The following is a 24,125-nucleotide window of genomic DNA, read 5'->3' on the forward strand; positions in this document are numbered from 1 at the left end:
ATATGAATTTAATCCAGGATGGAGGGATGGAGGAGGAGGATATGAATTTAATCCAGGATGGAGGAGGAGAATATGAATTTAATCCAGGATGGAGGGATGGAGGAGGAGAATATACATTTAATCCAGGATGGAGGGATGGAGGAGGAGAATATGAATTTAATCCAGGATGGAGGGATGGAGGAGGAGAATATGAATTTAATCCAGGATGGAGGGATGGAGGAGGAGAATATGAATTTAATCCAGGATGGAGGGATGGAGGAGGAGAATATGAATTTAATCCAGGATGGAGGAGGAGAATATGAATTTAATCCAAGATGGAGGGATGGAGGAGGCTTGCACGTGTGCATCCAAAGGCTATTGTGATAAGTAAGTAATTTGGCAGGATCGGTGAGAGCAGGGGCGACAACATTGCTAGGGTACCTTTCATTATGGAAACAATAAAGAATACATTTCAGAGACTTTATGATTTTGAGACAATGCCAGAAACCTATAAGAGGGTGAAGAAATGTGTGTGATTGACAATAGACAATCTGTGTGTGGTCCTTTTTTTGTTGTATGATACCGTAAGTTATCACCTGTTTGTCATGAGCACCTAGCCCTATGTTTTGAATTGGTCTTGTGACACAGGCACATGCACACACACCAACATGCACACACCAGCATGATCACACTCAACCAAATAACATCCAACCTTTCAGACGACACTCTGACACACATCCCCCTACAGGGAGAGAGAGAGGAAATGCATGTACAGTAGGAAAGTTATCAGTGATGCGCAGCAGAGAGATGGAGAGAGAAACAGTCTCGGGTCACACCTGTTTGCAGTTTAACCCGGCTCCACCACTATGCGGGAACAAATTCTTTCACTTGTCTGAATTCACTTCCTTGTCATTTTTTGCATTGTCTCCCCCACACATTGAGTGCCTGTAATTATGTCTGTCCTATACTGAACATGTTTCATGAGCTGAAATAAAAGATCCCAGAAATGTTCCATAGTCACAAAAAGCTTATTTCTCCCAAATGTTGTGCACATTTCTATTTACATCCCTGTTAGTGAGCATTTCTCCATTACCAAGATAATCCATCCAGCATGCAGTTTTGCAACAGCCTCTGGTTGCCATGGAGGTTGTTATGGCGACAAATGCTGTAGCTCTGCAGCAGCCTAGGGGGCATGAGTTTCTATGAATACCCTCCTTCTGTACTATGCCCTCCTACCTGCCCATGCTCACTGTACCACTCTGTACAACTCTGCCTCTTTAACCCTGAGAGGCGTGTGGTTAATCATTATTATCTTCATTATCCCTCCTAAAAAGAGCCTAGTGTGTCTCTGCAACAACAAAACACTTGGTGACCCACTTTCTGTGTGTGTGTGTGTGTGTGTGTGTGTGTGTGTGTGTGTGTGTCACAGATTGGAGAATCACTCAGTCTGTCATTCAACCTGTCATAATGTATAATTCTGACGTCAGCAGAACTTCACAATCCAGGCCTTGAAGGTGAAGTTGTGTATTCCTCCGGTGATTTTCAAAGATGACACTACTGGTTTGAAAGACTGCTTTTTCAATATGCAGAGGCTATGAAAACAACAGCACGCTCAGTAAATTGTGTTTTGCTATTAGAAATCCCTGTAAATTGTATACTGAACAAAAATATAAACGCAACATGCAACAAGTTACAGTTTATAAAAGGAAATCAGTCAATTGAAATAAATTAATCAGGCCCTAATCTATGGATTTCACATGACTGAGAATATAGATATGCATCTGTTGGTCATAGAAACCCTAAAAAAAACAAAGTTAGGGACCTGGATCAGAAAAGCAGTCAGTATCTGGTGTGACCACCATTTTCCTCATGCAGCGCGACACATCTCATTCCCGTAGTTGATAAGGCTGTTGATTGTGGAATGTTGCCTCACTCCTCTTTAATGGCTGTGCGAAGCTGCTGGATATTGTCGGGAACTGAAACATGCTGTCTTACATGTCGATCCAGAGCATCCCAAACATGCTCAATGGGTGACATGTCTGGTGAGTACGCAGGCCATGGAAGAACTGAGACATTTTCAGCTTCCAGGAATTGGGTTCAGATCCTTGCGACATGGGGCCGTGCATTATCATGCTGAAACAAGAGGTGATGACGGCAGATGAATGGCACGACAATGGGCCTCAGGATCTGGTCGCAGTGCATTCAAATTGCCATCGATAAAATGCAATTGTGTTCGATGTCCGTAGCTTATGCCTGCCCATACCATAACCCCACCACCATGCGGCTTTCTTTTCACAACGTTGACCACAGGAGGTTGGTGGCACTTTAACGGGCTCGTGGTAATGGCTGGAGCGGAATCAGTGGAATGGAAACAAATACATCAAACACATGGTTTCCAGGTGTTTGATAACATTCCATTTGCTCCGTTCCGGCCGTTCTCCCCTCAGCAGCCTCCTGTGATGTTGACATCAGCAAACCACTCGCCCACATGACGCCATACATATGGTCTGGTTTCTCAGGCTGGTTGGACGTACTGCCAAATTCTCTAAAAGGATGTTGGAGTCGGCTTATGGTAAAGAAATGAACCTTCAATTATCTGGCAACAGGTCTGGTGGACATTCCTGCAGTCAGCATGCCAATTGCACGCTCCCTCCAAACTTGAGACAGCTGTGGCATTGTGTTGTGTGACAAAACTTTTAGTGTGGCCTTTTATTGTCCCCAGCACAAGATGCACCTGTGTAATGATCATGCTGTTTAATCAGCTTCTTTATATGCCACACCTGTCAGGTGGATGGATTATCCAGGCAAAGGAGAAATGCTCACTAACAAGTATGGTAACAAATTTGTGCACAGAACTTGAAAGAGAGAAGGTTTTTGAGATCTTTTATTTCAGCTCATGGAACATGGGACACCTGACATGTTGGTCTGCATTTATTTATTTTGTTCCGTGTACATAGTAAAATTAAGTCTGCCACTGACTGGTGTGTCTTTTATTCAGTAGGTTGTCATGACAACATGTCGTCCTGTCATCTCCGAGCAGCTTCTTTTGTCATGGCACCTGGGGGGTGATGTCTCTCACACGTATACGGAACGAATCATGAAAGCCAGGATTCAGTATATACCGTCAGAGGAGGTGAGCAATAGTGTGTCGTCTAACCTATGTCTCTTTTTATGCCCTCTCTCTCTCTCTCTTTCTATTTAGCTAGGGATAAGTGCCCGGACCACATAGACTGTGCCCGCGAGGGGCGGCACTTCTGCAAACCTGGCACATCCTACTGCGGCCCGTGTCTCAATCCATTGGACGAGAACGAGGAAGGATTGTGCGTGGCGAGGAAGAGCCGCCGTCACCATGGTATGTAGGTCTGGCCATTACACAGTACACACAGATTATGCACATACAGATGGCCCCGCAGTCTCCATTATAATCAAGGGGATTTGGTTCATTTATGACAGACGTTATTGAATGTATTTGGGTTAGGGTTAGGGTTGTGGTTGCATCCCAAATTGCACTCTTTTCCCTGCATAGTGCACTACTTTTGACCACAGCCCTCTGTAGTGCACTATGTAATACCTATTTTTTACTTTAAAAATTGCACTGTTGGTTAAGGGCCTGTAAGTAAGCATTTCACTGTAAGGTCTACACCTGTTGTATTCGGCGCACGTGTCATATAAACTAAGATTCGATGTAGGGAATAGGGTGCCATTTGGGGCACAAGCCTGTGTCAAGCGATAGATCTCTGAGCGTCCAGACATGGGCTTTGGTCAAACACAGTCAAACTAAGTGGTTAATGAGCTGATGCAGAGATACTGCTGTTTAATCGGATGCCCTGTAGTGTGTGTGTGTGTGTGTGTGTGTGTGTGTGTGTGTGTGTGTGTGTGTGTGTGTGTGTGTGTGTGTGTGTGTGTGTGTGTGTGTGTGTGTGTGTGTGTGTGTGTGTGTGTGTGACTTTGTTCGTGTTGCAGCCATGAGTAACTAACCCTGTGCTTTAAGAGTGGGCATAGTGAGCCACACAGTGACACAGACTGTGTACACCACTGGCTGCAGAGAAAAAGACAGGAAACCCTCACTCCTCTTCTTTTTCCTCCTCCTCCTTCTCCCTCGCTCTCTCAGTCCCCCTCCTTGCTTACCGCATTCACTCTCAATCTGCCTCCTCCTCCCTCGCTCTCTGTCCCCCTCCTTGCTTACCGCATTCACTCTCAATCTGCCTCCTCCTCCCTCGCTCTCAGTCCCCCTCCTTGCTTACCGCATTCACTCTCAATCTGCCTCCTCCTCCCTCGCTCTCTGTCCCCCTCCTTGCTTACCGCATTCACTCTCAATCTTCCTCTCATTCGATGTCCCTTTTTTCATCCCTCTCCCTCCTTCTCCCTATCGATCTCTCTATCCCTCTCTCCCTCGATCCCTCTCTCTTTCACTCTCTGCATCGATCTGGCCTTATTTCTCCCTCTCTCTGTGTGCTGTAGTCTAATCCTGTGTTACTCTAATCCCCCCCCTGCTGTCCACACCCAGCTAACAATAAACATTCCCACAACTTTAGAGAATGTTCCCTCAAGTCTCATTAGGTCCTTAACGTTTTCGCAGGAATGTTCCTGTGATGTGCAAGGAAAGTTTCCAAGAGACCATTCCCTTAATGTCAAATAGAACTTACACAGAACATGGCTGGCATGTTCTCAGGACATAAGATATTCATGTTCGAGACACATTTTATGTGAACCTAGCAGGAACATTTCTGTGTGTCAGTTGTCAGGACGTTGCCTGATGTCGTCCCCCCAAAAATAGTTTTGTTACACATCACTGTTGCCGAGCCAACAAAGGCCCTGATTGGTGAATCACTTATCCATTCATAGCTCTTTGTCTGTTGGCAAGGGTAAGGATGCTCACACACACAGTGCTTTTAACTTCCGTATTTGACACACTTTGATATAGGTGATTACATTGTGCATGTTGATTTATACAGCGGTTATTATTCATGTTCCTCACCTGGGATTTGAACTCACAACCTCTTGGTTCACGGTACTCTGATCTTCCTGCCACACCACCATGTCTGTGTCAGGTATAGTTTAATCGGACTGTTCTCCTCACTGATTTGATTGACTTATTTCAGCAATTTAAGCGCTTTCTGTCTAGTTGTCTAATGTTGGTGGGGCATGTGAACCTGTTTTAATGATACTCCTGAATCACTGTGATCAATATAAAAACATGTTGTGAGAGGACTTTTAACAGAGCTGAGATTGACTTCAAAGTGCATTCACCCTATTACACCTATCAAGTTGTTTCAGATCTATACAAGTGCCTAGGGACGAGGGGTTAGGGTTTATTCTGGACAGGGCCTAACTATACTGGTCCAATAAGCTCATCTAGAGATGTTCCTTATTGGGAAAGTGGTTAGGGTGTACATCATTGGTGCTGGTGGCCTGGGTTCTAGACTCGATAGGGGAATCCCCCTACTCTCATGTTCTTAACAATATGCAGTACCAGTCAAATGTTTTGACACACCTACTCATTCCAGGGTTTTTTTAACAGTGAAGACATCAAAACTATGAAATAACACACATGGAATCATGTAGTAACCAAAAAAGTGTTAAACAAATGAAAAAACATTTTCTATTTGAGATTCTTCAAGGTAGCCACTCTTTGCCTTGATGACAGCTTTGTACACTCGTGGTGTTAGAGGAACATTGTGGGTAACATTACAAAAACATTCTTTCTCCCTCAAATTTTTAGCTGGGCATCACATGACCACCGCCTTTAATCACCCAGAGTACTGCATGTCTCTCTCTCTCTCTCTCTCTCTCTCTCTCTCTGTCTCTCTGTCTCTATCTCTGTCTCTCTCTCTGTCTTTCTCTCTGTCTCTCTCTCTGTATCTCTGTCTCTCTCTCTCTGTCTCTGTTTCTCTGTCTGTCGTGTGAGGGCCAGGTTGGCCGTCGGGTTGTGCTGTGGTGTGTTGTGAGTGCTACAGACCACTGAGCTAGGTTAAGCCTCTTACACGAGCCTGAGAGGGTGAGGGCCGGCTAGGACAGACTGGCCCAGTAGGTGTAGGCAACCTACTTCCCAGTCACAGCGCCCATGTACAGGATCAGGTGTACTTCAATGGAGATTTACTCCAAATCCGAGAGATCAGAAATCAGTTGAGTCGCCATTCAAAGCCTTAGCTTTTATGCTCCTTCTACGTGCTAAACATATTTGTGCTTATTTTTAGCATCTTCTTATGTCTTCCATAGGCCATATCTATTGAGGCAGGCTTTTGTGGGTTCTTCCAGTACAGATGTAGCCATGCGTGTTGTACACTGAGAGAGAAACCCATCCAGACACAGTGGGGCCAGAGAGGGGCTTATGTGGATACATTATTCAATGTGAAATGAATACATTATTCAATGTGGCAGCCCGGATGTCTTAGACTATGCATGAGAGAGCAGCAGGGTGAGAACAGGAAGCAGACACACTCCACAGCAGCATGTAATACAGACACCTTTACACAAACACGCACTCGCATACGTAAGCATACTTCGTCTTGTTTTCCTTTTCACAAGCGCGCACACACACACACACTGATACACAGATATGTGAGTGTAGGTGCCATGCTTTGTATGTTGGTAGGTAAAGTTGTCATAGGCACAGTATGCGTACTATCAGAAAAGTAAGAGTAGGACTGTTATTCAGTGGTTTTTCAGTGGGCGCCGTGATGGCCTGAGGAGCAGAGGTGAGAGGGTAGGTAGATTCCAGGAGCTAGGTGAGTACAGTTAGTGAACAGTACTCTATGTGTGTAGGACAAGCCTGTGTTTGACATCAAGGTGTACACTCCCATAGGTAAACATTCCTTGCCTTGGAGCCTGGGCTTTGTCTGGTAACAAGGCTGACAAACAGTCAGGGGAACTAGATATGCATACACACAGTATGTACTGATAGCAGAGCTGTACCCAGGGACTGTGTGTGCGTGACTATATTTATTGACTGTGTCACTTCTTGTCCATGTTGGTGATTCTACCTTGGTCATCAATAGCATGTAAAGCTGTGGTCAGACTGACCCCTCCATAGTCAGACCTAAGTCTGTGTTCTTAAAAATAAATACAAAATATTCACAGTTTGCTGTTCGGGTTAGAGGGATGAATAATTCACATGAAAAGTAGTTTTATGCTGTGTTTTACACATGTGTCAATGGTGCTGCGTAGCTACTGCAAGTGTAAACATGGAGAGAGAGATGTGTTGTGGAGGATGTAAGAGACTGGATGATGACTAAGTACTTCTGACCGGAATACACACCTGGGCCAGCAAGCTTTGCCGTATGTGGTCAAGAGGAAGACATGTAGTCTGGAGCATGTTCTTGCCCGTCTTACCTAGTGCACGATATTGGAGGGCCTGTTAAAAATACTCACCGGTGCATTGTTCCCTTTGCCACAAGAGGGCAGCAATAGACCCTAAGAATGACCCCTCCCCCCGAGAAATGTAAGTCAACTGTAATATTGGAAGTCATGCAGTAATGTAGTCATGCAGTAATGTAGTCATGCTGTAACGTAGTCATGTAGTCGTGCAGTAATGTAGTCATGCCGTAATATGGTATTGTGGTCATGCAGTAATGTAGTCATGCAGTAATATAGTCATGCCGTAATATGGTATTGTAGTCATGCAGTAACGTAGTCATGCAGTAATGTAGTCATGCAATAATGTAGTCATGCAGTAATGTAGTCATGCAGTAATGTAGTCATGCCGTAATGTAGTCATGCTGTAATGTAGTCATGCTGTAATGTAGTCATGCAGTAACGTAGTCATGCAATAATGTAGTCATGCAATAATGTAGTCATGCAGTAATGTAGTCATGCAGTAATGTAGTCATGCCGTAACATGGTAATGTAGTCATGCAGTAATGTAGTCGTGCAGTAATGTAGTCATGCCGTAACATGGTAATGTAGTCATGCAGTAATGTATTCATGCCGTAATGTAGTCATGCAGTAATGTAGTCATGCCGTAACATGGTAATGTAGTCATGTAGTCGTGCAGTAATGTAGTCATGCCGTAACATGGTAATATAGTCATGCAGTAATGTAGTCATGCAGTAATGTAGTCATGCCGTAACGTGGTCATGCCGTAATGTAGTCATGTAGTCATGTAGTCATGCCGTAATGTAGTCATGCCGTAATGTAGTCATGCCGTAATGTAGTCATGCCGTAATGTAGTCATGCAGTAATGTATTCAGGCCTAATGTAGTCATGCCGTAATGTGGTAATGTAGTCATGCAGTAATGTAGTCATGCAGTAATGTAGTCATGCCGTAATGTAGTCATGCCGTAATGTAGTCATGTAGTAATGTAGTCATGCCGTAATGTAGTCATGCGGTAATGTAGTCATGCGGTAATGTAGTCATGCAGTAATGTAGTCATGCAGTAATGTAGTAATGCATACTGTCTGATCCTATGTGTCTGAATACATCTATTAAGCCAGGTATTATTCTGATTCAACCTAGTAAACAATTAGAAAAAAGTGTCAGTCATTTTAATTGACCTATTTGGTAGATGAGCTACCGGTTAAGAGTATTTTGTCAGTAACAAAAAAAGTTGTTGGTTCAAATCCCTGAGGGGACAAGGTGAACATTCGGTTGATCTGCCCTTGAGCAAGGCACTTGAACCCTAATTGCTCCTGTAAGTCGCTCTGGATAAGTGCGCCTGCTAAATGACTAAAATGTAGATACTTTCGTGTTCCTTTAAAGACCTTTCCTTTCACAAACAAAAGCAGGGCAGCCCCTTTGACTGGAAATACAAATGACAGCATGCGTCTTCGTGTTGTAATGGGAAATTATCGGTAACTGATTGTGTTGTCCTGGTGTAGCCAGCGTGGGGAATGGGAGATTCCAAATGTGCTGTAAATGTCTTGTAAGTGGAATAAGAGAACCTCACAGATGGGTGTGAGTCTGAGTCACTGTTTACTTGTTTAGTGTTTGTTTGCAGTAACTTACCGCCCCACTGGACACCTATCGGGGGGTTATGGGTAATTATCAAGCTGTTGCCAAAACCTGCTCTCCGACGCAAGGAGAGGTGTATGCTTAGTCAGTGTGTGAGGATCTACTGACACACACGTCCATTTCCTCGTTCCTGCTGTCTATGTACTAGACACTCTCACTCAGACAAAAAAAACACAAATACGCTCCGTTTTCTGTGGTTCATGCTCACTGATTCTTATTATGTACCCTCTCACTCATGTAGTCATAGCAACACAATGTCTCAGGAAAGTTTCTTATTTTGTCCTTTTCGTCAAACTTTGCAGTTGGCTAACGAAGTAGGGTAGAAGTAGTGCTCTTGCTGGCAAGTACACTGGCACACTTGGAGCACTCCACCACCTGCAGAGTACAGATGGCATGACCCGCCCCCACTGACACCTGCTGTGGAGCACACTAAATGTCCAGGGATAGAGGGGGGTCAAAAAGTAACAAAGCACGGAGTGAAAGTGCTGCCACGTCATATCACGCACATTACCACCGCCAGATGGCCTCCCTTCTGGAGAGGACAACACCACCTTCATCATTAATAACACAGAGCCCACGCTAATACAAACACAGTCCAACAGTGCATTAAGCATATTCAGCAAGGTGGCTCAGGCTGTTTCACTACAGTATTCCAATATTGAATCTCAATCATGTTTAGCTCATCATGTAAACAGTGTGGAATTCCCTGGTCTTTTGGAGTAACCTACCGCGTTTTGACTGTAACACCAGTGTTACGCTAGTGGATACACCCTTAAGTTATAGGAGGGAAATTGTTTTTCCATAGCTAGGGCTGACAGTGAGGACTTGTGAAAAGCAGAATCAACAACCTCTGCATAATCAAAACAGTTGCTTTCTGAGAAGGTGTTAAAGTTCACAGTTAGCCATTGTTATGTAAAAAGGAGCTGAAAAGTACCAGTGGCCTGGCTTTGGCCCCAAGTGAGAGCAGGTCTGCCGGAGCCATGGCCCAGTCAGCCACGGGTGCCGGCCTGCGTAGATGGAAACAGAAAAGTCTAAGCACTGGGGTAAATCCTGAATGGGAATGCTCCACAATGGAGTGGGTGAGATTAGCCATTTCTCATCACCATTAGCACTCAGCTGAGTGAGATTTAGGGCCTTGTGTGTGAGAGGGAGCAGGGCCGAGTCAGGGGGGGGGTGATCGCACAAGCCCCCTGCCGTGCTCCATCCCCTGGCCACACACACACTACGTACCCCGGTAACCAAGGAGAGCTGTGGCCCAGTCCTGGAATGTGGCCTACTGTCTGGCCAACAGAGCTGTTGGAACAACACCCTGGCTTTGTCTCCTTTTCACTGCATCCCAAACAAACAACACACACTGGCACACTCTCTGTCCGTCATACACACACACACACAAACAAACACTCTCACTCTCTTGTGGTTTGCTTCATACACCTGCAGTCACACAACACCACACAGGCTTATTTGTTCAGACACGCAGGATGCCCTGTTTCTTCAAAATAATGCTCTTTCACACACCACTCTGTTCTCGTTTATATGGTTACCAACTCCCAAATGTAGAAGTACAATGCATACGTATTCTAGTGGTTAGAGTGTTGGGCCAGTAACCGAAAGGTCGCTGCTTGGAATACCCGAGCCAGCAAGGTGAAAAATCTGTAAATGTGCCCTTGAGCAAGGCACTTAAACCTAATTTGCTCCAGGGGTGCCGTACTACTTACCCAGCAGCATACCACCCTGCATCCAACTGCTGGCTTGCTTCTGATGCTAAGCAGGGTTGGTCCTGGTCAGTCCCTGGATGGGAGACCAGATGCTGCTGGAAGTGGTATTGGAGGGCCAGTAGGAGGCACTCTTTCCTCTGGTCTAAAAAATATCCCAATGCCCCAGGGCAGTGATTGGGGACACTGCCCTGTGTAGGGTGCCGTCTTTCGGATGGGATGTTAAACGGGTGTCCTGACTCTCTGAGGTCATTAAAGATCCCATTGCACTTATCGTAAGAGTAGTGGTGTTAACCCCGGTGTCCTGGATAAATTCCCAATCTGGCCCTCATACCATCACGGCCACCTAATCATCCCCAGCTTACAATTGGCTCATTCATCCCCCTCCTCTCCCCTGTAACTATTCCCCAGGTCGTTGCTGTAAATGAGAATGTGTTCTCAGTCAACTTTCCTGGTAAAATAAAATAAATAAATAAATAAAACTACTATGGCTGACCCTGTAAAACAACACATTTCACTGCACCTATCCGGTGTATGCGACAATTAAACCTATTTTATATCCTGAACGAAGGTATTATGTTCACACGGACTCACAGTTATATCTTCCCCTGTCTTTCTCCTCAGGTAAAGTGACATCCTTCTCTGATCTAGATGAAGAGATTGACTTCCTTCACTCTGTCATTGCCAAACAGGAAGTGTCTGAGGTCAAACAATCAGGTGAGCCTTACATTCTGTATGCATTTCTGTGCATTTTTATTCTTTCAGAGGTTTCAGTCACTTTTCTATAGATGCGTGTCGCTACATCAAACATTATCTACACCACAATAATATTAATGTCTCTTTCACTCTCCCTCTCTCGCTCTTAATCCTTTAATCTCTCTCTCTCTTAATCTTTCAATCTCTCTCTTTCGCTCCCAGACACCCACCCCAAGGCAGCTAGGATTCAGACAGAGGCTCCCAGAATGAGAGGCCAGGTCCAACCCTCGGCGGGGCAGCCCAACACCACCCAGCCCTCCACCCAGACCCCCCAGCCTGCCACCGGGGCTCTGGGGAGGGTTAGAGCGGGAGGACCTGATGGCCTCATAGCCGTCCCATACACCTCCAAGGACAGCCTCCTCGTCAGTAAGTGGCTTTATGAGTTGAAAGTAGAGACACGTTTATGATGTAAGAGCAGCATGGAGCACCCAGGCCAGCCCTACTAAACCGCCTTAGTATGATGCAAATATACATAACTATTTATAAAGGATTGAAAGTGATTCAATTTCATCTGCAGTCACACATAATTTCTCATCCTTTTACGTGTAACTTGCGTTCACTCTATCATTTTCTCTGTTTGTGTCCACCTCTGCAGTTATGATCTCTGTGTGTGTCATCGTTGGCGCCGCCGGCCTGATCTTGGCTACAGTTTTCTGGGTCAGGTAAGACATCAGACAATACCATTCTAGTTACAGATGCACTACAATACATATGATAATCGTATTGCTCAATTTGACAACCAAGATGTGCTAGACGCCATTGTTTTACTGGCTAGTGTTGTTGTTGGAGCATGTTAGATTTCCTTTTCAGAACATTTTATGAAGGGCTCCCGAGTGGCGCTGCGGTCTAAGGCACTGCATCTCAGGCGTCACTACAGATCCTGGTTCGATCCTGGGCTGTATCACAACCGGCCGTGATTGGGAGTCCTATAGGACGGCGCACAATAGGCCCAGCGTCGTCCGGGTTAGGGGAGGGTTTGGCCGGGTTTGGCCTTCATTGTAAAATAAGAATTTGTTCTTAACTGACTTTCCTAGTTAAATAAATGTTAAAATAAATTGAAGCACTGCACTGTTAGGTTGCATCCCAAATGGCAACCTATTCCCTATAGTGCACTACATTTGACCAGGACCCATAAGGCTCTGGTCAAAAGAAGTGCATTATATAGGGAATAGGTTGCCATTGGGACAAATCCTTAGTCCATAATGCAGTTGCTTTGGGATATTTTGCATACTGTTCTTTCTCCAGTCTCTCCATTTCTAATGTCCCAGAATAATGTTGCCCCCTACAGGTTGCAGAAGGAATCCCATCTGGCCCAGAAGGTAGATTACCCTGCATTTGGAAGCCATGGGAATGGAACAGTCAACAGGACTTCAGTAAGTACATTGTCCTTTATGGGGAACCATACATCCAAAATACTAATATAGTTACCATGGCTTGCATGAGATTTGTGCCACAAATGCTACAAGGTTAGCATTTGGAAACAGTGCCACGGAAACTAAAGCAAAGCATGGATTGCTCTGATACTTTGTCCATAGACTGCTTACAGGGTAAAGGTCCAGATCGACTTAGATAGTAGTGAGTGCATACATTGTCATACTTTTTTGTTTGTACTGGTCCCCCTCGAGAATTAAACCCAGAAACTTGGCATTGCATGCTCTATCAACTGAACCACACAGGCCACATCCTGTTTTAAGGTCACATGATGAAATCTTACTAAAATTGCCTAGTCTCTTACACATATACAGGATATATATACACTGTGCTTTCAGAAAGTTTTCAGACCCCTTTTCCACAACTGTTTTTTAGACATTTTTGCAAATGTATTAAAAATTTAAAACAGAAATACCTTATTGACCCTTTGATATGAGACTTGAAACTGAGCTCAGCTGCATCCTGTTTCCATTGATCATCTTTGATGTTTCTACAACTTGATTGGAGTCCACCTGTGGTACATTCAATTGATTGGACATGATTTGGGAAGTCACACACCTGTCTATGTTAGGTCCCACAGTTGACAGTGCATGTCAGAGCAAAAACCAAGCCATGAGGTCGAAGGAATTGTCCGTAGAGCTCCGAGACAGGATTGTGTCGAGGCACAGATCTGGGGAAGAGTACCAAAAACATTCTGCAGCATTGAAGGTCCCCAGGAACACAGTGGCCTCCATCATTCTTAAATGGAAGACGTTTGGAACCACCAAGCCTCTTCCTAGAGTTGGCTGCCTGGCCAATATGAGCAATCGGGGGTGAAAGGCCTTGGTCAGGGAGGTGACCAAGAACCTGATGGTCACTCTGACAGAGTTCCTTTGTGGAGATGGGAGAACCTTCCAGAAGGACAACCATCTCTGCAGCACTCCACCAATCAGGCTTTTACGGTACAGTGGCTGACGGAAGCCACTCCTCAGTAAAAGGTACATGACAGCCCGCTGGACGTTTGCCAAAAGGCACCTAAAGGACTCTCAGACCATGAGAAACAAGATTCTCTGGTCTGATGAAACCAAGATTGAACTTTTTGGCCTGAATGCCAAGCGTCACGTCTGGAGGAAACCTGGAAACATCCCTACGATTAAGCATAGTGGTGGCAGCATCATACTGTGGGGATGTTTTTCAGCGGCAGGGACTGGGAGACTTGTCAGGATAGAGGGAAAGATGAACGGAGCAAAGTACAGAAAGATCTGTGATGAAAACCTGCTCCAGAGCGCTCAGAACCTCAGACTGGGGGCGAAAGTTCACCTTCCAACAGGACAACGACCCTAAGCACACAGCCAAGACAACGCAGGAGTGGCTTCGGGACAAGTCTCAATGTCCTTGAGTGGCCCAGCCAGAGCCCGGACTTCAACCCAATCGAACATCTCTGGAGAGACCTGAAAATAGCTGTGCAGTGACACTCCCCATCCAACCTGACAGAGCTTCAGAGGATCTGCAGAGAAAAATGGGAGAAACTCCCCAAATACAGGTGTGCCAAGCTTGTAGCGTCATACCCAAGAAGACTCGAGTCTGTAATCGCTGACAAGGGTGCTTCAACAAAGTACTGATTAAAGGGTCTGAGTACTTATGTAAATGTAATATTTACATTTATTTTATTTATACATTTGCTAACATTTCTAAAAACTTGTTTTTACTTTGCATTATGGGGTATTGTGTGTAGATTGATGAGGGGAAAAAACCGATTTAATCCATTTTAGAATAAGGCTGTAACATAGCAAAATGTGGAAAAGGTGAAGGGGTCTGAATACTTTTCGAAAGCACTGTATACATTACCAGTCGAAAGTTTGGACACCTACTCATTCCAGGGTTTTTCTTTATTTTGACTATTTTCTACATCGTAGAATAATAGTGAAGACATCAAAACTTTTAAATAACACATATAGAATCATGTAGTAACCCAAAAATTGTTAAACAAATCAAAATACATTTTATATTCTTCAAAGTAGCCACCCATTGCATTGATAGCAGCTTTGCACACTCTTGGTATTCTCTCAACCAGCTTCATGAGGTAGTCACCTGGAATGCATTTCAATTAATAGGTGTGCCTTGTTAAAAGTTATTTTGTGGAATTTCTTACCTTCTTAATGCGTTTGAGACAATTAGTTGTGTTGTGACAAGGTAGGGTTGGTATACAGAAGACAGCCCTATTTGGTAAAAGACCAAGTCCATATTATGGCAAGAACAGCTCAAAAAAGCAAAGAAAAACGACAGTCCATCATTACTTTGAGACATGAAGGTCAGTCAATCCGGAAAATTTCTTCAAGTGCAGTCGAAAAAAACATCAAGTGCTATGATGAAACTGGCTCTCATGAGGACCGCCACAGGAAAGGAAGACCCAGAGTTACCTCTGCTGCAGATGATAAGTTCATTAGAGTTACCAGCCTCAGAAATAGGCAATTAACTGCACCTCAGATTGCAGCCTATAAAAATGCTTCACAGAGTTCAAGTAACAGACACATCTCAACACAACTGTTCAGAGGAGACTGTGTGAATCAGGTCTTCATGGTCGAATTGCTGCAAAGAACCACTACTAAAGGACACCAATAAGAAGAAGAGACTTGCTTGGGCCAAGAAACACGAGCAATGGACATTAGACTGGTGGAAAACTGTCCTTTGCTCTGATGAGGCCAAATGTGAGATTTATGTTTCCAACCACCGTATCTTTGTGAGACGCAGAGTAAGTAAACGGATGATCTCCACCTGTGTGGTTCCCACTGTGAAGCATGGAGGAGGAGGTGTGATGGTGTGGGGGTGCGTTGCTGGTGACACTGTCTGTGATTTATTTAGAATTCAAGGCACACTTAACCAGCATGGCTACCACAGCATTCTGCAGCGATACATCATACCATCTGGTTTGGGCTTAGTGGGACTATCATTTGTTTTTCAACAGGACAATGACCCAAAACACACCTCCAGGCTGTATAAGGGCTATTTGACCAAGAAGGAGAGTGACCAAGAAGGAGAGTTTTGACCAAGAAGGAGAGTTGCATCAGATGACCTGTCCTCCACAATCACCTGACCTTAACCAAATTGAGATGGTTTGGGAGGAGTTGGACCACAAAGTGAAGGAAAAGCAGCCAACAAGTGTTCAGCATATGTGGGAAGACTGTTGGAAAATCATTCCAGGAGAAGTTGGTTGAGAGAATGCCAAGAGTGGGAAAAGCTGTCATCAAGGCAAAGGGTGGCTTCTTTGAAGAATCTAAAATATAAGACATATTTTGATTTGTTTAATACTTTTTTGGTTACTACATGATTTCATATGTGTTATTTCATAGTTTTGATGTCTTCACTATTATTCGGCAATGTATAAAATAGTAAAAATAAAGAAAAACCCTGGAATAAGTAGGTGTGTCCAAACTTTTGACTGGTACTGTATATGCTTCAGCCTACTAATTATAACATTGTAAAATAGACCCTATATTATTTCAAAATTAAAATCTCATTCGCTAGCCTATAATTTTAGCTTTGTAGGATGCATATCCTGCACCTGCATTCCATGGTTTGAAGGAGGTCCAAAATTACAGTCCATATAATACAATACATTTACAGTAGGCTATAGTCCACACTGAAAAAGGATTAGGCTACTGGAGCTTGTTTAATGTATTCATCAGAGTGTAGCTACTACTTTGGGCTTTTATGTTTTTCTGTCGTGCGTAATGTGCAGTAGGCTATATATATCATAGGCTATGTATTGGGTAATGGCACAATCATTTGGGCTTTTTTGGGCTTGGGATCATAAAATGCATTTTTAAGGTAGGGCTCATCAGGCTCAGGCTGCGTCAGGCTTGAACTTTCATGCGATCTCTCAGTTTTGGTGGGAAATACCGGGTTACCCAGGCAGGAAAGTGATTCTTTCTTGGAATGGAACATTTTGTAAAATACTAGAGAAATATTCAACCCGTTTTTTCTTGTGCCTCTTCTCTTCCCTTTCCTTTTCAGTCGGGGGATAAGAAGTTGGCCCAGAGTGCTCAGATGTACCACTACCAGCATCAGAAACAGCAGATGCTGTCCATGGAAAAGTGAGCTCTACTCCTCCTGCCCCTTTCGGTCTCTCTCGCGTGCTTTCTCTCTCTCTCTCTCTCTCTCTCTCTCTCTCTCCCTCTCTCTCGCTCTTTCTCTCTCTCTCTCCCTCTCTCTCTCGTGCTTTCTCTCTCTCTCTCTCCCTCTCTCTCTCTCTCTCTCTCTCGCTCTTTCTCTCTCTCCCTCTCTCTTGCGCTTTCTCTCTCTCTCTGTCTCCCTCTCTCTCTCTCTCTCTCGCTCTTTCTCTCTCTCCCTCTCTCTTGCGCTTTCTCTCTCTCTCTTTTTCCTTCTTTCTTTCTTTTTCTCTTTCTCTTTCTCTCTCTTTCCTTGTCTATCTCCTTCTCTCTCTCTCGACATCTCCCACAATTCAGTTCCATTGAAATACGAATAAACACACATTCATCCTGGTGCATTCTGTTGTTTCTCAGTCATAAATCGGAACCAAAGGTCGCTGACTCAGAAGTCACATCAGATGAGGAGGAAGTGGACGGAGACTTCACTGTGTACGAGTGCCCTGGACTGGCACCGGTGGGTCTGCTACGACACACACGCACATAACATATGCACACAAATTCTTGATTAATACACACTATTTACAATGATGATGACTTTGTTTGTGTTAGACTTTTAACAGCAATGTTTTTGTTTCATTGCAGACTGGAGAGATGGAAGTGAAGAATCCTTTGTTTAACGACTCTACCCTACACTACCAGGGGAATCTCAAGTGAAACCAATAGATTTTCATGCCCACACACACACACACACACCATTTCTTGTACTCTGGAAAAAGAGCACCTGAACTCTCCCATCTCAGAACTGGATGGGCTTATATAAGAGGAAATGAAGAGGCAGGAGGTTGACAGATGTGTGGAACTCAACATATATGTCTCTAATGGCACCCTTACACCCTATATAGTGCACTACTTTTGACCAGAACCCTATGGGTCCAGGTCAAAAGTAGTGCACTACATAGGGTATAGGGTGCTATTTGGGATGTAGACAACCTTCCTGTATCCTAGGACTTGTTCACTAGTAGGGTGTTTCTATCATACAAAAGGCCTAGTCCCCTGTACTTTCCAGTAAAAGTGTTCCTTTTGAATATAATTTATTGTTTCATGTCTTTGCACCGTTCCTTGGTCTTTTAAGCTTGTTTGTAATTGAATCTCACAACGAGAACATTACTATGGGAAACAAATGTTTACATTGCCAAAGCAAATGAAATAGACAACAAACTAAAGCGAAATAAACAAGGAAAAGACAATCAGAAATGAACAGTAAACATTACTCACAAAAGTTTTTAAAGAATATAGACATTTCAAATGTTATATTATTGGCACAGTGTTGTAACAATGTCCAAGTAATTGAAGTATGGAAGGGAAAATAAATAAACAGATATATATATATATAGGTTGTATTTACAGTGGTGTTTGTGCTCCACTGGTTGCCCTTTTCTTGTGGCAACAGGTCACACATCTTACTGATGCGGTGGCACACTGTGCTATTTCACCTAATAGATATGGGCGTTTTATCAAGATTGGATTTGTTATCAAATTCTTTCTGGGTCTGTGTAATCAGAGGGAAATATGTCTCTCTAATATGGTCATACATTTGTTAGGAGGGTAGAAAATGCAGCTTGGTTTCTCTCTCTCTTAGAATCAGTGTTTCAATTGCTCGCCTTTGTAATATCCGTTGTTATCTCCCAAAGTCTCTGTTTGAATGTGGTACAATGACCTAACATATAGCACGTAGAACACACATATGTGCAGACACACACACACACACACACACACACACACACCACACACACACACACACACATCAATTCATAATATAACAGTCCCTTACTCTATTAGCAATGCATTACTAGTAGCTAACCCCATATCATTATACTGTCGATACTGGTACACATAAAGGGTTTTTCATGAAATGTGCTTGGCATTTGGCTAAGGAGCAAGAGGAACACAAGGGGACCCTGTCATGATAAACTGTGATATAATCTTTTAAGTACTATTTTATGGATGCAAAAAAATGTATGTCACATATTTGTGATGTCTGTCTATTCTTATCTTCCAAAAACAGGGTTTAGGATGAAGTTCTTGTCATTTGGTGTAGCAAATTTTAACTTGTTAAATCATTATTGTAGATTTAAGAAAGTATATTGGAAAATGTAGTACCGGGTGATTTCTCGTGTGGTTTGATTCCGACATGTTTGAATATGATAATGACTTTGATTCGACCTCCCATGTGTAACTGGAGGAGACATGTAAATGGATATGTCCACACTTGTATGAATGTCTATAGGATTGACGATCGGTGATGGATGTCACTATCTGGCATTGTTTCTCTCTTTTATCCCGGTCAGTTCCCACCCTGGTGTTGCAAAATGTGCATAGAAAGAGTGAAACTGTTCACTTTTATATATTTGTACATGCAGGCCTAGCATCTGAATTAAACATTTTTACCACAAGTGAAGCTTGAAAAAAGGACAATGCGTAGTATGCATCTCTGTCTCGATATCTTTCTCTCTCTCACTCCTCTCCTGTCTCCTCTCTCTTGCTCACTCTCTCTGTCTCTCTCTATCCAATTCAATTCAAAGGGCTTTATTGGCATAGGAACATATGTTTACATTGCCAAAGCAAGTGAAATAGATAATAAACAAAAGTGAAACAAACAAAAAGTTTACACTCACAAACGTTCTAAAGGAATAGAGACATTTCAAATGTCATTATGGCTATATACAGTGTTATAATGATGTGCACCTCTCTCTCTCTCCTCCTTACTCTCTCTCTTTCCCTCTTCGGTATCTCCCTCTCTCTCTGTCATCCCCCTCCCTCCTCTATCTCTATCTCCCTTCTCTCTCTCCACCCTCTCTGTTTCTCTCGCCCTCCTCTCTCAATTCGATTCAAAGGGCTTTATTGGCATGGGAACGGTATGTTTACATTGCCAAAGCAAGTGAAATAGATACTAAACAATCAAAAATTTATTAAAATTACAATCACAAATGTTTCAAAGGAATAGAGGCATTCCAAATGTCATATTATGGCTATGTACCGTGTTATAGCGATGTGTAAATAGGTAAATTACAAAAGGGAAAATAAATAAACATAAATATGGGTTGTATGTACAATGGTGTTTGTTCTTCACTGGTTGCCCTTTTCTTTTGACAATAGGTCACAAATCTTGCTGCTGTTATGACAAACTGTGGTATTTCACCCAGTAGAAATAGTGGGTTTTTAGTGGGTTTTTTTAATTGACATTACATCCTTCTTTTACACTTGTGGCTCATATCCATCATGAACTACACAGACACTTATAGTCATCTAGCTCTATTCATTTACATTTTTTTTCTCCAATTTCTTGTAAACTGACCAACTTTCTTTCTGATGAAAGTAATGCAGTTATGAGTACGCACACCAGATTCCACAGTGTTGAGTCATAAAGTATATCAGTGTTAAACCCATCACACCCATTCACTCCTCTCTCTCCCTTCTCTCTCTCTCCCTTCTCTCTCTTTCCCTCTCAATTTCAATTCAAGGGGCTTTATTGGCATGGAAAACATGTTTACATTGGCAAAGCAAGTGAAATGGATAAACAAAAGTGAAATAAACAAAAAGTGAACAGAACATTTTACACTCACACAAGTTCCAAAAGAATAAAGACATTTAAATGTCATATGTCTATAAACCGTGTTGCAATGATGTGCAAATAGTTAAAGTACAAATGGGAAAATAAATAAACAAATATTGGTTGTATTTATAATGGTGTTTGTTCTTCACTGGTTGCCTTTGTAACCGATGTAAAATGGCTAGTTAGTTAGCGGTGGTGTGCGCTAATAGCATTTCAATCAGTGACGTCACTCACTCTGAGACCTGAAGTGGTTGTTCCCCTTGCGTTGCAAGGGCCACGGCTTTTGTGGCGCGATGGGTAACGATGCTTCGTGGGGTGTCAGTTGTTGATGTGTGCAAGGGTCCCTGGTTTGAGCCCAGGTTGGGACGGAACCTACACTGTTACACCTTTTTCTTGTGACAACAGGTCACAAATCTCGCTGCTGTTATGGCATCATTACGCACACCTGGACTTCACCATCACCTTGATTACCTTCCATTTATTTAGCCCTCAGTAGCCTCAGTCACCAGACAATATTGGTTTGTTTTCACGTTCAGTGCGCTACTCATGGTTTGTTCATCTGCTGTGTCTTATTATTTAACTCTCTGATTCCTGACTCAGTGCGTATGAATTTAACAGCTCTTTTCTGGATTTTGATAATTAGTGGATATCTGCTCTGCGTGCATTATTTGTTGTTTTATGTTGTACATTGAGGATGTTTTTACAGAATTCTGCATGCATAGTCTCAATTTGGTGTTTGTCCCATTTTTTAATTCTTGGTTGGCATGGGACCCCAGACCTCAACCGTAAAGGGCAATGGGTTCTATAACTGATTCAAGTATTTTTAGCCAGATCCTAATTGGTAGTTGAATTTTATGTTCCTTTTGACGGCGTAAAAGGCCCTTCTTGCCTTGTCTCTCAGATCGTTCACAGCTTTGTGGAAGTTGTGGTGCTGATGTTTAGGTCAAGGTACAGTGCCTTGCAAAAGTATTCTTCCCCATTGGCGTTTTTCCTATTTAGTTGCATTACAACCTGTAATTAAAATGGATGTTTATTTGGATTTCATGTAATGGACATACACGAAATAGTCCAAATTGGTGAAGGGAAATGAAAACAATGACTTGTTTAAAAACAATATTAAAAACTGGAGAAGTGGTGCGTGCATATGTATTCACCCTGTGTGCAATCTAAGTGTCCCATGATGTGCCACATGATCTCAGTACATATACACATGTTCTGAAAGGCCCCCGAGTCTGCAACACCACTAAGCAAGGGGCAACACCAAGCAAGCGGCACCATGAAGACTAAGGAGCTCTCCAAACAGGTCAGGGACAAAGTTGTAGAGAAGTACAGATCAGGGTTAGGTTATAAAAAAAATCTGTCATTTTTTACGTCCCAAGGAGCACCATTATTAAAACATTTAAAAAATATGGCACCACAGCAAACAAACCTGCCAAGAGAAAGCCGCCCACCAAAACTCACGGATCAGGCAAGGAGGACATTAATCAGAGGCAACAAAGAGACCAAAGATAACCCTGAAGGAGCTGCAAAGCTCCACAGCAGAGATTGGAGTATCTGTCCATAGGACCACTTTAAAAGAAAAAAATAAGCAAACACATTTGGTGTTCGCCAAAAGGCATGTGGGAGACTCCCCAAAGATATGGAAGAAGGTACTCTGGTCTGGTCAGATGAGACTAAATTTGGCTTTTTGGCCATCAAGGAAAATGCTTTATCTGGCGCAAACCCAACACCTCTCATCACCCTGGGAACAACATCCCCACAGTGCTGTGTGGATGTTTTTCATCGGCAGGGACTGGGAAGCTGGTCAGAATTGAAAGAATGATGGATGGCACTAAATGCAGGGAAAGTCTTGAGGGAAACCTGTTTCAGTCTTCCAGAGATTTGAGACTGAGATTTGAGACTGGAGGTTCACCTTCCAGCAGGACAATGACCCTATGCATACTGCTAAAGCATCACTCAAGTGGTTTAAGGGAAAACATTTAAAAGTTTTGGATTGGCCTAGTCAAAGCCCAGACCTCAATCCAATTGAGAATATGTGGTATGACTTAAAGATTGCTGTACACCAACAGAACCGATCCAAACTTGAAGGAGCCTGAGCAGTATTGCCTTGAAGAATGGGGGAAAATCCCAGTGGCTAGATGTGCCAAGCTTATAGAGACATACCCCAAGAGACTTGCAGCTGTAATTGCTGCAAAAGGTGGCTTTACAAAGTATTGACTTGGGGGGGGGTGAATAGTTATGCACGCTGAAGTTTTCTGTGTTTTTGTCTTATTTGCTTGTTTCACAAAAATATTTTGCAGCTTCAAAGTGGTAGGCATGTTGTGTAACTCAAATGATACAAATACATTTTCATTCCAGGTTGTAAGGCAACAAAATAGGAAAAGTGCCAAGGGGGTGAATACTTTTGCAGGCCACTGTAGGTATGGTTTTTTGTGTGCTCTAGGGCAAGATCAAATAAGCATAATGGTTTTTTTTTTCTCACAGATTTGCTGAGGGAGATGAGGGTGGCTATGATCCTGTGCTTTAGCAGACACCTCCAGCAGCATGTGTGCATTTACTCAATGTGTTTTTATAGTATGTGTTGGTCTTATTGAATTTGTATTTGTGGTCCTGGCAACTGGACCTTTTTTGTAACACCATTATTTTTTGTCTTACTGAGATTTACTGATCTAGGTTCTGCTGAAGGCCCTCCTTGGTTGGAGACAGAACCACCAGTTCATCAGCAAAAAGTAGACACTTGACTTCTAGTAGGGTGAGGCCGGGAGCTGCAGACTGTTCTAGTGCCATCACCAATTTGTTGAGATATGTTGAACAGGGTGGGGCTTAAGCTGCATCAGTGTCTCACCCCACTGCCCTGTGGAAAGATTTTTTATTTTTTTGCCAATTTTAACCGCACACTTCTACATGGATTTTGTACATGGATTTTATAATGTTATAATGTCGCCTATGGGCACAAACCCACCGTCACTGGACTAGACAGGACTGGGAAAAAAGTGCTCTTTACTGACAAGTCACAGTTTTGTCTCACCAGGGGTGATGGTCCAATTCGCGTTTATCGTCGAAGGAATGAGCCTTACATCAAGGCCTGTACTCTGGAGCGGGATCGATTTGGAGGTGGAGGATCCGTCATGGTCTGAGGTGAAGAGTCACAGCATCATCAGACTGAGCTTGTCGTCATTGCAGGCAATCTCAACGCTATGCGTTACAGGGAAGACGTCCTCCTCCCTCATGTGGTAGCCTTCCTGCAGGCTCATCCAGACATGACCCTCCAGCATGACAACGCCACCAGCCATACTGCTCATTCTGTGCATGATTTCCTGCATGACAGGAATGTCAGTGTTCTGCCATGGCCAGTGAAGAGCCCGGATCTCAGTCCCATTGAGCACGTCTGGGACCTGTTGGATCGGAGGGTGAGGGCTAGGGCCATTCTACCCAGAAATGTCCGGGAACTTGCAGGTGCCTGGGTGGAAGAGTGGGGTAACATCTCACAGCAAGAACTGGCAAATCTGGTGCAGTCCATGAGGAGGAGATGCACTGCTGTACTTAATGCAGCTGGTGGCCACACCAGATACTGACTGTTACTTTTGATTCTGACC

At 43.4% G+C, this 24,125-nt stretch overlaps 1 protein-coding gene across 1 annotated transcript in view; it reads left to right on the plus strand.

The window, feature by feature from the left end:
* Positions 1 to 19,388, plus strand: part of npdc1a (neural proliferation, differentiation and control, 1a) — a 44,761-nt gene extending 25,373 nt beyond the window's left edge. The window contains exons 2-9 of the mRNA XM_029769161.1: positions 3,182 to 3,331; positions 11,266 to 11,358; positions 11,560 to 11,763; positions 11,993 to 12,059; positions 12,686 to 12,770; positions 16,822 to 16,901; positions 17,331 to 17,430; positions 17,559 to 19,388. Of these exons, the coding sequence (XP_029625021.1) occupies positions 3,182 to 3,331; positions 11,266 to 11,358; positions 11,560 to 11,763; positions 11,993 to 12,059; positions 12,686 to 12,770; positions 16,822 to 16,901; positions 17,331 to 17,430; positions 17,559 to 17,630 (851 nt within the window). The 3' untranslated portion in view covers positions 17,631 to 19,388. The remainder of the gene's footprint in view (positions 1 to 3,181; positions 3,332 to 11,265; positions 11,359 to 11,559; positions 11,764 to 11,992; positions 12,060 to 12,685; positions 12,771 to 16,821; positions 16,902 to 17,330; positions 17,431 to 17,558) is intronic.
* Positions 19,389 to 24,125: the final 4,737 nt, after the last annotated feature.

Source organism: Salmo trutta, chromosome 12, assembly GCF_901001165.1.
Source record: "Salmo trutta chromosome 12, fSalTru1.1, whole genome shotgun sequence".
In the NCBI taxonomy this organism is placed as follows: domain Eukaryota; kingdom Metazoa; phylum Chordata; class Actinopteri; order Salmoniformes; family Salmonidae; genus Salmo; species Salmo trutta.